Consider the following 13,210-nt stretch of genomic DNA (forward strand, 5'->3'; position numbering starts at 1 on the left):
CGGCACACAAGTAGTGGACTGTGTGAATATGTTTTTTGTTTGTTTTTGTTAACAAATATTTGACTGACATATTTAGAATAATTTCCTAATTGAATTGACCATGGCATACAAATAAGATCTTGTAGGAATTTTTAAAAACAACAATAATAGACTGCTTGCATTGGAACTCACCATGGTGACAGATGGGGGGGACTGCACAGACCTCACAGAGGACATGCTGGTCTGGTGCATGTAGCCATACCCATGCTGCTGCTGCTGAGCACTCTGATGGTATGCCCCAGGTAGCACAGGAGCTTGTAGTCAAAGACATACAGGTAGACACATAGACATTGATAACAACATTTTGAGACCTTTCATTTAGTACTCAAAACAGTTTTTTTGAGCAGGAATACCATCTCCTTTGAGTCGCACTGCGCATACTAGGTGATTGTTAGAACATCACAAAGAAATCTAAATGGATCCATGCCATCCCCAGTTGACCTGGAAATCAATCAAATAGTTACTGACTGTTAAGTATGTCTGTGGGCAGGGAAGAGAACTGTGAGAGAGTTAGAATTAAAACAGTTAAACATCCCAACCATCGTCAAATCCCTAGGAGGCTTTCAAGCATTGGATTAGGGACTCCTGTGTACCTCATGTCAGTGGGCTGTTGGTCAGGTTGTATAGAGAAGGGCGAGGGAGGCATTCTGTTGGTCAGACATGTGCTGGGAGAGGAGTTAGGTAAGAGGGGAATCAGGAGTCACACTGATAGTCAATGGGTGAATGAATGATGTCTACTTCTTCCACCGTATGTGTGTGTGTGTGTGTGTATATGTGTGTGTATATGTGTGTATGTGTGTGTGTGTGTACGCACGTGCTTGTTATTGGTGTGTTGACTCACAAGTTCAAGCATCTGTATGACCTAATATTTCAAAAACCTAATTTCTAAGTGTCTATATGTTTACATTTTTCTGACTGAGCTCTGACTACCTCTGTCCTGGGACTGCAGTGCGGAGCTGCTGCTGCAGACAGACAGGCTTTTGTCCCACAGATCAGAGGCAGAGGCCAGTGAACTCACTGACTGGGCCTGCGAGTGCACCGACTGCTGAGACTGCTGCCGGGTGAGGCGGCTCGCACGCTCTGATGCACAGCCACAAGAGGGCGACAGAGACAGTAGGAAAAACAACAGTGAGGAAAATAACAGAGCGAGGCAATGGAAAGAAAATAAACAGAGAACGTAAGGAGGAGGAAATGAATGTAGAATGTAGAAGAGATGAGTGGAGCAGGAGGAGGATACAGGAAAGTGTGGAGGGAGATGAAAGCATGTTGTCGGGTTTTGTAGTACCAGACAGTCTGTGAAGACTTTTAGACTGAATGTTATCCTCCACAGGGTCAAAGTCAAAGATGGAGCCTGGGTCTGTCCGCCACACCTTAAGGTCTTTGACAGGGGAAAGGTCAGGTAAAGGTAATTTAGACTTACAGAGAAAAGACCGGAAGAAAACAGGAATACAAAGGAACGGAAAACAGAAATCCACAGCTTAAGTCATGTAGATTACAGAGAGTAAACACATACAGTTTCGGGCCAGGTGAGTAGAGTCCAATGTGGAGCTTCCGTCTGCAGAGTGAGAAACTTGTCACAATGGATCTTTTCTGTTTCCACAAATGTAACGTGGACACATCTGGGCTTGGATCCTTGTTGTCACTGACACTAAACAACCCCTAATTGCTAGACACTAGACAGCAAATGTAATTGAAAAACGTTGTTCAAAGGACATCACAAATTCCCCTCACTCTTCAAAGATTAGATTAATTAATTTCCCTGACTTTAAGGTCAAATCCTTTTTGAGGACGTGTGGTGCCTGCCATTTTGTGTGCTGCTCACCTACGATGATGCCGCCGGGTCTCCTGTCCATCTCCACCACCTGTGGGTGCACTCCCTTGTAGGCTGCCTCGCTCATCATCAGCTTGTTCCGGTGGTGCATTCGCTCCATGCTTTGGTCCTCCATCACTGGGGTGCAGCCTCGGCCCCTAGTCCGCTCAAAGTCCTCGTGGTATTTCGCCTGTCAAAGCAAATATGGGTGGCACATTTTCAGCTTCACGATAACAAGTCAGAGTTTTATGTGGCAGCTTAATAAGAGGAACATTATTGATGTACATTGACACATTTGTGAAATCGTGTCACACCAGGCAAATCGTCTGTCAAACGCACAAAAACACATGTGCCGATGCCCACACACACACACACACACACAAACACACACAAACAACCAGTGTGCATTTTGGTCAGACAGAAAAGGGTGCATTTTGGTCAGTATGCAAAAAAACTACACACAAGTAACCATGTAAAAACATTTTTATTAGTAAAACACACACTCACAGACACGCTCACAAACACACGCTCATTAGGGCTCCCTCATGAATGGTAACAGCCATGCTGTTAACTCTTTAGCTCTGTGGGTTAAAAGTGCAGCCGTCCCACCCGCCGTGTGCTTGACACGTGTTAACTCGCTCCATGGTCTGCGCAACCGCCATGGTAACCTGAGCTCTACCATGGAGATATCGTTCTGGGACTTCCTGACACGCCTCAGTTCGGGCGTGTCCAACTCGTTGCAGGACCGGCCCTTCATCTCTTTCATCCCACGCTGGTACTGCACCTGGAACACACAAAAGATAAGCATGGTCATCCTCACCAGCACACTCCCACCTGGGTTTGGTTCAATCTCTAATGTAGTGCCATTTCCACGACATAGGGCACTGCTTGCAGTCAGAGCCCACATACATGTTGCACAGGAGGTTACTGAACGATTTTAAGTGTGGCCCCCACGGACCTCGGTGAAGACCTGATGCGGCCCACGGGCCAAAATGAGTTTGATGCCCCTGATATGAAAGCTCATCTGACCAGAATCTGTGGTAATGACTGGAGTGGAATTTGTGGAAATGTTTGTCGTCATTCCATTTGCTCCGTTTCAGTCATTATTATAAGCCATCCTCCCCTGATAGGTTGTCATTTCAGGTGCATCCTATGTGACTTGCCGAGCTGATGTTCTCCTGGTTCTGACGGACTCTCTCCAACTCTGGGGTGACTCCCACACTGGTGGCCTGCAGCTGCTTTTTATACTTCACCTGTGGTCACACGACATTCACACAACATTAAAACAACATTCACAAGTCAGAGTTTATCTGTCTCCACAACCAGAAAACCAGTTTGCAACCAGAATATTACATTATTATGACGTCCCATGCCAGATTTTGCCTCCTGGGTATCATTAGTGATTGGCAGCTGGGTGAAAACAGTGTCCCGGTTCAGTTGCCATGGCTCCAGAGGTCCTGGGCTGCCTGGCTGGGACCCTGTGTCCCTCCCGTCTGCTCTGCTCCCTCAATGGGGGATTGTTCAGCAAGGTCCACTAATGTTTGTAATGACTTAGACCAGGGCCAGTGTGAAAGGCTGTCTGTGTCAGCCGGGACAGGACAGAGTTTCAGACCAAAATAATGTTCAATAACAAACCAAGGGCTTTTGAGGAGTTTAAATGTAATGCCAGGAGCAAATTCAATGGTAGGCATTGTATCAGTAACCAAATGGTTGTTCAGTGTGTCTGCCGTTTGTCATTTTTAGTTTGCAGCAATGAAGCTGTAGAAAACCCAAACAAAACCAGATGAAACCAGATTTCAAAACAAGCCCTTCCTGTGAGGTCAAAGGTCAGACAAGGTTCTCACCGAGCTGATGTTCTCCTGGTTCCTGCGGACCCTCTCCGTGTCAAGGGTTTCCATGACTGCCGTCCCGCTCCCCACCCCCTCTCTGTATTTCACCTGGTCATGGGACAGAGCCGTCACACAATCTTACAGCGGCACTGTTAACTTGCTCACCGTACAAATGTCATAAAAATAATTCCCATCAACACTCATCATAATATTGAAGACCTTGTTAAAATAAGAAAGCCAAGTACATAATAGATCTAGGTACAGATCTAGGTTCAGATCTAGATACAGATCTAGGTACAGATCTAGGTTCAGATCTAGGTACAGATCTAGGTACAGATCTAGGTACAGATCTAGGTACAGATCTAGGTTCAGATCTAGGTTCAGATCTAGGTTCAGATCTAGGTACAGATCTAGGTACAGATCTAGGTACAGATCTAGGTACAGATCTAGGTACAGATCTAGGTTCAGATCTAGGTTCAGATCTAGGTACAGATCTAGGTACAGATCTAGGTACAGATCTAGGTTCAGATCTAGGTTCAGATCTAGGTACAGATCTAGGTACAGATCTAGGTACAGTCTAACTTACAGCAACATACTGTAGTTCATAAGGTCCAAGGACTATATGCACAGTACATGGTTGTGTAGAACAAAGGATTACATCTTACATCACTGATTTTCTTTGTGTTCTCTCTTGCGAGGAGGATTTCTGGCGTGTCAGTGACAGAAGACATCAGGCTTCTGTGCAGCTTTGAGTCCCAAGCGTACCGACACTGGAGGTTTAGAGCAAAAGGGCAACTGTGTGGACAGATAATACTGCATGTTATAAAAGTGTGTGTGTGTGTGTGTGTGTGTGTGTGTGTACTGTGTCCCTCACTGAGCTGATGTTTCTCTGGTTGTTCTTCACTCTCTCCATCTCGGGGGTGTCGAACCCATACGAACCCTTCAGCTTCTCTGCTTCATCCTTGTACTTCTTCTGCATAGAGCCGAGAGATTGACACTCCATTAAAGCACATATCCCATTCATTAGTGTAACATAAAGGGCTACTCATGGTGGCATGCAGTACTGAGAGGTAGCCCTACCTGACTGTAGACATCTTTCATGTAGGCGGCGTGCAGTAGTTCTGGTGTGTCCGTCACCGTACCGTACGAGCTCTCCCTCAGCTGGGCTGTCTGCTTGTAGGAGGCCTGAAAAAGTCAAACACAGACTAACACTTACAGTACACTAACAGACTTAGGTTAGCTTAGCAACAACAGGATATTAAAAGCATCATGACAGAAACACTGGTTTTCGTTTCCTGTTGCATAACATTTTGCTACTCTGTGCCCCAATGAACACGATCAAGGTCTCAAATGAAGGTTTTGTTTTAGAGTGAAACAAAATAGACACAATATAGTCTCTAAAATTAATGTTTTATGAGGTGGTTTCATAAGACAGCGATGCAGACCGGCGATGCTTGGGCCATCTATAAGTGATGAGGGAGGACCATACGTTGTCTGTGTGAGTTGCGGTTATGTAATGGAGCCCTGAGGCTGGACGGGTCCATCTGCTGCCTGTTATTTTACCTGATTATAATGACTGTGAAGCTGATTAGTATTACTGTGGGCAGGTCTGTAAAAGAGAGCAGGTGTTCTCAGATGGAAAAAATTGCCACAAAGCAGATGTGATACTTTACTGCTGCGTCACATTTGAAATATTGAGAATTTAAAATATGACAAATGTGACTGGTTCCATTTCCGCCTCTAACCCTTTGGGGGCTCCTGTCTAGTTCAGAAGAGGCTGGTGGAGCAGTTATAGGAGGAGAAGCTCATTGTAATGGCTGGAAAGGAAGGAATGGAATGGGGGTCAAACGAGTGGTTTTCATGTGTTTGATGCGTTTGATGCCATTCCATTTATAACATTCCAGCCATTACAATGAACCCATCCTCCTATAACTCACCCCACCAGCCTCCTAGGGTCTACATATACCAAAGGCTTTGGATAGTTGTAAGCAATACGATGATGGCTCTACTTGGACAAAGTTGTAGGGGCTAAGTAGAGAATTGGAGCTGGGCCTAACTAGTGGTATGGGTTGGGCCCTACCTGGCTGGTTAACTAGTGGTATGGTTGGGCCCTACCTGGCTGGTTAACTAGTGGTATGGGTTGGGCCCTACCTGGCTGGTTAACTAGTGGTATGGGTTGGGCCCTACCTGGCTGGTTAACTAGTGGTAAGGGTTGGGCCCTACCTGGCTAGTTAACTAGTGGTAAGGGTTGGGCCCTACCTGGCTGGTTAACTAGTGGTAAGTGTTGGGCCCTACCTGGCTGGTTAACTAGTGGTATGGGTTGGGCCTTACCTGGCTGGTTAACTAGTGGTATGGGTTGGGCCCTACCTGGCTGGTTAACTAGTGGTAAGGGTTGGGCCCTACCTGGCTAGTTAACTAGTGGTAAGGGTTGGGCCCTACCTGGCTGGTTAACTAGTGGTAAGGGTTGGGCCCTACCTGGCTGGTTAACTAGTGGTAGGGGTTGGGCCCTACCTGGCTGGTTAACTAGTGGTAAGGGTTGGGCCCTACCTGGCTGGTTAACTAGTGGTAAGGGTTGGGCCCTACCTGGCTAGTTAACTAGTGGTAAGGGTTGGGCCCTACCTGGCTAGTTAACTAGTGGTAAGGGTTGGGCCCTACCTGGCTGGTTAACTAGTGGTAAGGGTTGGGCCCTACCTGGCTGGTTAACTAGTGGTAGGGGTTGGGCCCTACCTGGCTAGTTAACTAGTGGTAAGGGTTGGGCCCTACCTGGCTGGTTAACTAGTGGTAGGGGTTGGGCCCTACCTGGCTGGTTAACTCTGTGGCTTTCTTGGCCCTCTGCATCTCCAACACGTCACCACTGATCTCCATGCCTTTACCCATGATGTCATTCTCCAGGTCCTTGCGGTACTCTTTCTAAAGGGACAGATTCAACACTGCTTAATTCTCACATAATGTAATGATGGTGTGATATTGTGCATCACAAAGGTGTGTGTGTGTGTGTGTGTGTGTGTGTGTGTGTGTGTGTGTGTGTGTGTGTGTGTGTGTGTGTGTGTAAATTCCAAGAAGTAAAGAAACTGTGAAAGTGAAAGATGAGTATAGAAGCAAAACTGTACCTCATTGAGGATGTGGCTGGCGTTTTTAGCCCGTATGAGGTCTGGTGTATCCTCCAATCCCAGCCCTGAGAGCCCCCTCCCCTTCACCTCCAGTCCTTCCCTCCTGTACTCCTTCTGTAGGCACCAGCCATAGAAATATCATTACTAGAATGGACATTCTCAATCAAGCAAATGTTTTTCAATTCTAACAATGTATGTGTAGATGGTGCATATCAGCAGATGGCAAAATGGACTCAGACCATAGACTTAAGACCACATTCGAAGTAGAGAGACATTTGATTTTGAGATGAACTATCCCTTTAACATATCATAGAGGGCTATGTTGGCACAGACCTCACTCAGGACGTTGCTGGCGTGGCGGGCAGTCAGGTATCCAGGGGTCAGGTCAACGTCCACTAGGGCCTTGCCCCGGATGTGGTCATCATATTCCTTCCTGTACTCTCTCTGATGTCAGTGGGAAGGAAAAGGCACGCCATCACCCTTCTGTCATTACCACACACGCACGCACACACACTTCAGCATGTTACATCATTACAGTAAAGGCAGGTGTGTCACCCACCTCACTTTGCATTTTCTGAGCCTCCTTGGACACTCTGTAAGACTGTGTGTCCACAAACTCCATCTGGGACTTGCCTTTGTTTCTCTCATACTCTTCCTTGTATTTCACCTGTTAGGGAAGCACATCCATTAAACCACAAGAGGCAGAAACATCGACGATCAATAACGTGTGTGGGAGTAATAATATACAGTATAATATATATCACTGCAGGAGGTGAACCTACAACCTTGCTGCTAACGCCACGCTTATCCAACAGAGCCACACAGCCCAGTTATCTTTTAAAAAAACATCCGGGAGGTCATACTGGAGATCCACGCCGTTCCACCTAAGGCTCATTTAGATGTTTTGACCCTCAGCGTTGAAACATTGTTTCAGTAAACCCCATGGTAGTATAGACCACAGCTTGAGGAGTCTCTTACTATTCCCACCTGGCTGTGCAGTACCGCATTCTCCCTGTGGTGGAGCTGTTCTGCTGTGTCCAGTGCTATATGGTAGTGTCCCTTAGACTGCTCGTACTTCTTCTTGTACTCTACCTGAATAGACAGAGGACAGGTGTTTGTTAGAGCAGGGCTGGATCAAAAGCCTGCACAGTGCACAGTGCACGGCTCTCTAGGAGGGTTACTAGACGTTCTGATCTGTATCAGGGAGAGGGAAACATTACGTTGCTCTGCAGCTTGCTGGCGTGTAGAGCGTGTTTCAGCTGTAGTAGGTTGGACAGGTCCATGGATCCCTCCATCACCTGGTTCTGGTTGGTCTTATACTTCACCTGTAGAAAACAAACAAACACAGATAGAAACCTTTCTTAAATTAGTGTTGTCCTTCACATGCGGGGGGTGCAAGGCATGGACAAGGAAGCAATGTGAGGATTCTGTGAGGTAAACAACAGAGGATTCACCTCACTCATCCCCACGGGAGTGGTACAACTGGCTTGGGGTCAATTCCTGTTTTAATTCAAGTCAACAAAAATGGCCCATTGTTTTTACTGAGGACGCTTTCAATGTCAATTCACCTCGTGAATTGACTGAACTGAGATGACATTAACACCAACCCTGGTAAATACACAGGAAATCTGTTCTCAAATCCTAAGACGTCTGACATGGGAACTTTCATCCTCACAGCACAGGCTACAGCTTCTCATCCAAAGGGCCCCACTCTCTTTAGTTTCAACCAAACCCTCCATTTGCCTTTAAAAGGTTCCCATGGAAACTGCTAACACAGCAGCCTGAATTTTAGCTAAGTGCACGTTGAAAGCAATAAAACATAGGAACCTCAATGGAACAAACCCAGGAGACGGGAGAGGAGCTGAGGGGGGTGTCCCATTGAGGTTCAATTTACAGGTTGTTTCTGAAGGGATATTTGAGGAGTGTACTATAATACCCCACTACCGAGCCGAGCACAGCTGAGCTGCCACATTCAGTAGCCAAACGTTGTTGAACGTTGCAGATAGAAATGCTACAAATAGAGCCGGCGTGATTCCTTATTCTACATGTCAGAGAGGCATGTAGAAAAACATGACTGTTCTACATAGCTTATTTCTATCTGAAAGTTGCATCCTGCTGAACATTCCCCAGGTTACACATCCACCATAATGGCCGGAACTGTGTTGGAAAAGACAATGTGGGAAGAAAATCAGAGACAGCACTGTACAGTTTGGGCCGGTGCAATAGTGGGAAGTTTACATACACTTAGGTTGGAGTCATTAAAACTCGTTTTTCAACCACTCCACAAATTTCTTGTTAACAAACTATAGTTTTGGCAAGTTGGTTAGGACATCTACTTCGTGCATGACACAAGTAATTTTTCCAACGATTGTTTACAGACAGATTATTTCACTTATTATTCACTGTATCACAATTCCAGTGGGTCAGAAGTTTACATACACTAAGTTGACTGTGCCTTTAAACAGCTTGGAAAATTCCAGAAAATGGTGTCATGGCTTTAGAAGCTTCTGATAGGCTAATTGACACAATTTGAGTCAATTGGAGGTGTACCTGTGGATGTATTTCAAGGCCTACCTTCAAACTCAGTGCCTCTTTGCTTGACAACATTGGAAAATCAAAAGAAATCAGCCAAGACCTCAGAAAAATAATTGTAGACCTCCACAAGTCTGGTTCATCCTTGGGAGCAATTTCCAAATGCCTGAAGGTACCATGTTCATCTGTGCAAACAATAGCACGCAAGTATAAACATCATGGGACCACTCAACCGTCATACCGCTCAGGAAGGAGACGCGTTCTGTCTCCTAGAGATGAATATACTTTGGTGCAAAAAGTGCAAATCAATCCCAGAACAACAGCAAAGGACCCTGTGAAGATGCTGGAGGATACAAGTACAAACGTATCTATAGCCACAGTAAAACGAGTCCTATATCGACATAACCTGAAAGGCCGCTCAGCAAGGAAGAAGCCACTGCTACAAAACCGCCATAAAAAAGCCAGACTACGGTTTGCAACTGCACATGGGGACAAAGATCGTACTTTTTGGAGAACTGTCCTCTGGTCTGATGAAACAAAAATAGAACTGTTTGGCCATAATGACCATTGTTATGTTTGGAGGAAAAGGGGGGAGGCCTGCAAGCCGAAGAACACCATCCCAACCATGAAGCACGGGGGCGGCAGCATCATGTTGTGGGGGTGCTTTGCTGCAGGAGGGACTGGTGTACTTCACAAAATAGATGGCATCATGAGGGAGGAAAATTATGTGGATATATTGAAGCAACATCTCAAGACATCAGTCAGGAAGTTAAAGCTTGGTCGCAAATGGGTCTTCCAAATGGACAATGACCCCAAGCATACTTCCAAAGTTGTGGCAAAACGGCTTGAGGACAACAAAGTCAAGGTATTGGAGTGGCCATCACAAAGCCCTGACCTCAAGCTTATAGAACATTTGTGGGCAGAACTGAAAAAGTGTGTGTGAGCAAGGAGGCCTACAAACTTGACTCAGTTACACCAGCTATGTCAGGAGAAATGGGCCAAAATTCATCCAACTTATTGTGGGAAGCTTGTGGAAGGCTACCCAAAACGCTTGACCCAAGTTAAACAATTTAAAGGCAATGCTACTAAATACTAATTGAGTGTATGTAAACTTCTGACCCACTGGGAATGTGATGAAAGAAATAAAATCTGAAATAAATCATTCTCTCTACTATTATTCTGTCATTTCACATTCTCACAATAAAGTGGTGATCCTAACTGACCTAAGACCAGGAATTCTTACTCGGATTAAATGTCAGGAATTGTGAAACTGAGTTTAAATGTATTTGGCCAAGGTGTATGTAAACTTCCGACTTTAACTGTAAGTGCACCACGTGACTGGGGTATGTGTGGGGACGGACAGGGCACGTTGGAGACCAACCTGGCTGGTGAGGGCGTGGGCAGCCTGTGTGTGTTTGAAGGACACACAGTTGCTGGGGTTGTACTGGGGCCTCTGACCCTTGAACTCCCTCTCAAACTTCTCCTTGTAGTGCACCTGATGTGTGTTATGAGTGTGTGTATGTGAGAGAGTGAGACAGAGATTGAGATATGTGAGTACACACAGCGACAGCAGAAATGATGAGGCACACACACCATTACCCCCTTATCCACCCATCTTTCTCCCCCTCAGCAATCCACCCCCTCCTCCCCCTTCAGCTCTCCGTCCAGCAGTCATGACAAAGCACGTCTGTGGTGCTAAACCAGGGGACCCAGCAGGTCTGGGACCAGGCAAGGCATGAATGTCCTTTCATTAAACAGTGGCCGAAGGACAGAACACTAAACACTACAGGCCCCGTCTCAACAAAATTGTCTCCTTCCCTTGTCTCATTAACAGTGGCAGAAGGGTCTGTCAGAACAGTATCGAGATGCATGGTTTTGTCGCAATACACTTAAACCATCTCCTTTCATTGTATCCTTTCCTTAGCTCCTTCCCTTCATGGTTGGAGACAAACTCATTCTCCAGTCAATGGTACAATACCTGGTTATAAAATGTAAAACAGTAGTAGACACACACACACACACACACATATATATATATATATATATATAGGCACACACAAAGGACAAAGTGGAATATATATATATATATATATATATATATACACACACACACACACACATATATATACACACATATATGCATATCCATGTATATATGTGTGTGTGTGTGTGTCTACTACTGTTTTACATTTTATAACCAGGTATTGTACCATTGACTGGAGAATGAGTTTGTCTCCAACCATGAAGGGAAGGAGCTAAGGAAAGGATACAATGAAAGGAGATGGTTTAAGTGTATTGCAACAAAACCATGCATCTCGATTATCTTACCAGGCTAGCGAGTTTGGAGGCCACTTTGGCATGCTCGATATCAGATCTTCCCAGGACATCATTGTAGATTTCATGCTTAGTTTTACTCCTATAGGACACCTGTGAACCAGAGGAACCAGAGAAACAAGGGCAAGCAAAGACACACTATGAAAAGGCTAACTTTGCTATTCAGTATGTATTGTCTCCGTGTTATGTACATGGGCTTCTCCCTAAATGACGCAGACTGTGTGTATGAGATCTCAGCTAGGGACCAGGACTGGGACTGTTGATGTGGTGGTAGAGCATTGGAGGTGCTGAATATTTGATGAGTGCTACTACCCACACACACTGCCACACCTACACTGCACAAGCAAAGTTGTGTATCCCACTGTAAACGAACTGCCACTTTGAAGGCTTAATGAAGCCTTCATAAACCCTTTATAAGACCTATAAAAATGTTTCAGACATTATTCACAAGCAGTTATCATATGCTATATAAAGGGTGGCAATAAAGTTTATGACAGAACACATGATGTAAGGTCCTTTTATCACCATTATGTAGTCGGACTTTGCTTAGACATGAATTGTTAACATCTATCTAGTTCTGAATCTAAAGTTAATTTAGAGCGTGACCCTCGTCTAGTCTTGGGACTAGAGTGAGGTAAATCAACACCATGTCCAACACCTTTTCATAAAAAAAACGAAAGACTAAACAATAGAATATATATACAGTTGAAGTCAGAAGTTTACATACACCTTAGCCAAATACATTTAAACTCAGTTTTTCACAATTCCTGACATTTAATCAGAGTAAAAATGCCCTGTCTTAGGTCAGTTAGGATCACCACTTTATTTTAAGAATGTGAAATGTCAGAATAATAGTCGAGAGAATGATCTATTTCAGCTTTTATTTCTTTCATCACATTCCCAGTGGGTCAGAAGATTAAGCTTCCCACAATAAGTTGGGTGAATTTTGGCCCATTACTCCTGACAGAGCTGGTGTAACTGAGTCAGGTTTGTAGGCCACTTTGCTCGCACACGCTTTTTCAGTTCTGCCCACAACTTTTCTATAGGATTGACGTTAGCACTTTATGATGGACACTCCAAAACCTTGACTTTGTTGTCCTTAAGCCATTTTTCCACAAATTTGGAAGTATGCTTGGGGTCAGTGTCCATTTGGAAGACCCATTTGCGACCAGGCTTTAACTTCCTGACTGATGTCTTGAGATGTTGCTTCAATATATCCACATAATTTTCCTCCCTCATGATGCCATCTATTTTGTGAAGTGCACCAGTCCCTCCTACAGCAAAGCACTCCCACAACATGATATTGCCACCTCCGTGCTTCACGGTTAGGATGGTGTTCTTCGGCTTGCAAGTCTCCCCCTTTTCCTCCAAACATAACAATGGTCATTATGGCCAAACAATTCTATTTTTGTTTCATCAGACCAGAGGACATTTCTACAAAATGTACAATCTTCGTCCTTGTGTAGTTGCAAACCGTAGTCTGCCTTTTATATGGCACTTTTGGAGCAGTGGCTTCTTCCTTGGTGAGCGGCCTTTCAAGGTTATGTCAATATAGG

General features: G+C 45.0%; 1 protein-coding gene across 21 annotated transcripts in view; it reads right to left on the reverse strand.

Moving 5' to 3' along the window:
* The window catches only part of LOC115195527 (LIM zinc-binding domain-containing Nebulette), a 107,453-nt gene that overhangs the window by 2,062 nt on the left and 92,181 nt on the right, over window positions 1-13,210 (reverse strand). For 15 of the 21 annotated variants that reach the window (XM_029755443.1, XM_029755458.1, XM_029755446.1 and 12 more), the window contains 19 exons: window positions 11,649-11,747; window positions 10,702-10,815; window positions 8,009-8,113; window positions 7,776-7,880; window positions 7,348-7,455; window positions 7,122-7,232; window positions 6,789-6,902; window positions 6,478-6,588; window positions 4,759-4,863; window positions 4,553-4,651; window positions 4,344-4,448; window positions 3,694-3,786; window positions 3,013-3,102; window positions 2,529-2,633; window positions 1,862-2,039; window positions 1,553-1,594; window positions 1,325-1,417; window positions 970-1,119; window positions 172-293 (listed from right to left, as the gene is read on the reverse strand). In XM_029755443.1, the coding sequence (XP_029611303.1) occupies window positions 172-293; window positions 970-1,119; window positions 1,325-1,417; window positions 1,553-1,594; window positions 1,862-2,039; window positions 2,529-2,633; window positions 3,013-3,102; window positions 3,694-3,786; window positions 4,344-4,448; window positions 4,553-4,651; window positions 4,759-4,863; window positions 6,478-6,588; window positions 6,789-6,902; window positions 7,122-7,232; window positions 7,348-7,455; window positions 7,776-7,880; window positions 8,009-8,113; window positions 10,702-10,815; window positions 11,649-11,747 (2,049 nt within the window). Of the gene's footprint in view, window positions 1-171; window positions 294-969; window positions 1,120-1,324; window positions 1,418-1,552; window positions 1,595-1,683; window positions 1,713-1,861; window positions 2,368-2,528; window positions 2,634-3,012; window positions 3,103-3,693; window positions 3,787-4,343; window positions 4,449-4,552; window positions 4,652-4,758; window positions 4,864-6,477; window positions 6,589-6,788; window positions 6,903-7,121; window positions 7,233-7,347; window positions 7,456-7,775; window positions 7,881-8,008; window positions 8,114-10,701; window positions 10,816-11,648; window positions 11,748-13,210 lie in introns of those variants that run through there. The other 6 variants (XM_029755445.1, XM_029755449.1, XM_029755456.1 and 3 more) reach the window with 6 other exon arrangements.

Source organism: Salmo trutta, chromosome 6, assembly GCF_901001165.1.
Source record: "Salmo trutta chromosome 6, fSalTru1.1, whole genome shotgun sequence".
NCBI classification, from domain to species: Eukaryota; Metazoa; Chordata; class Actinopteri; order Salmoniformes; family Salmonidae; genus Salmo; species Salmo trutta.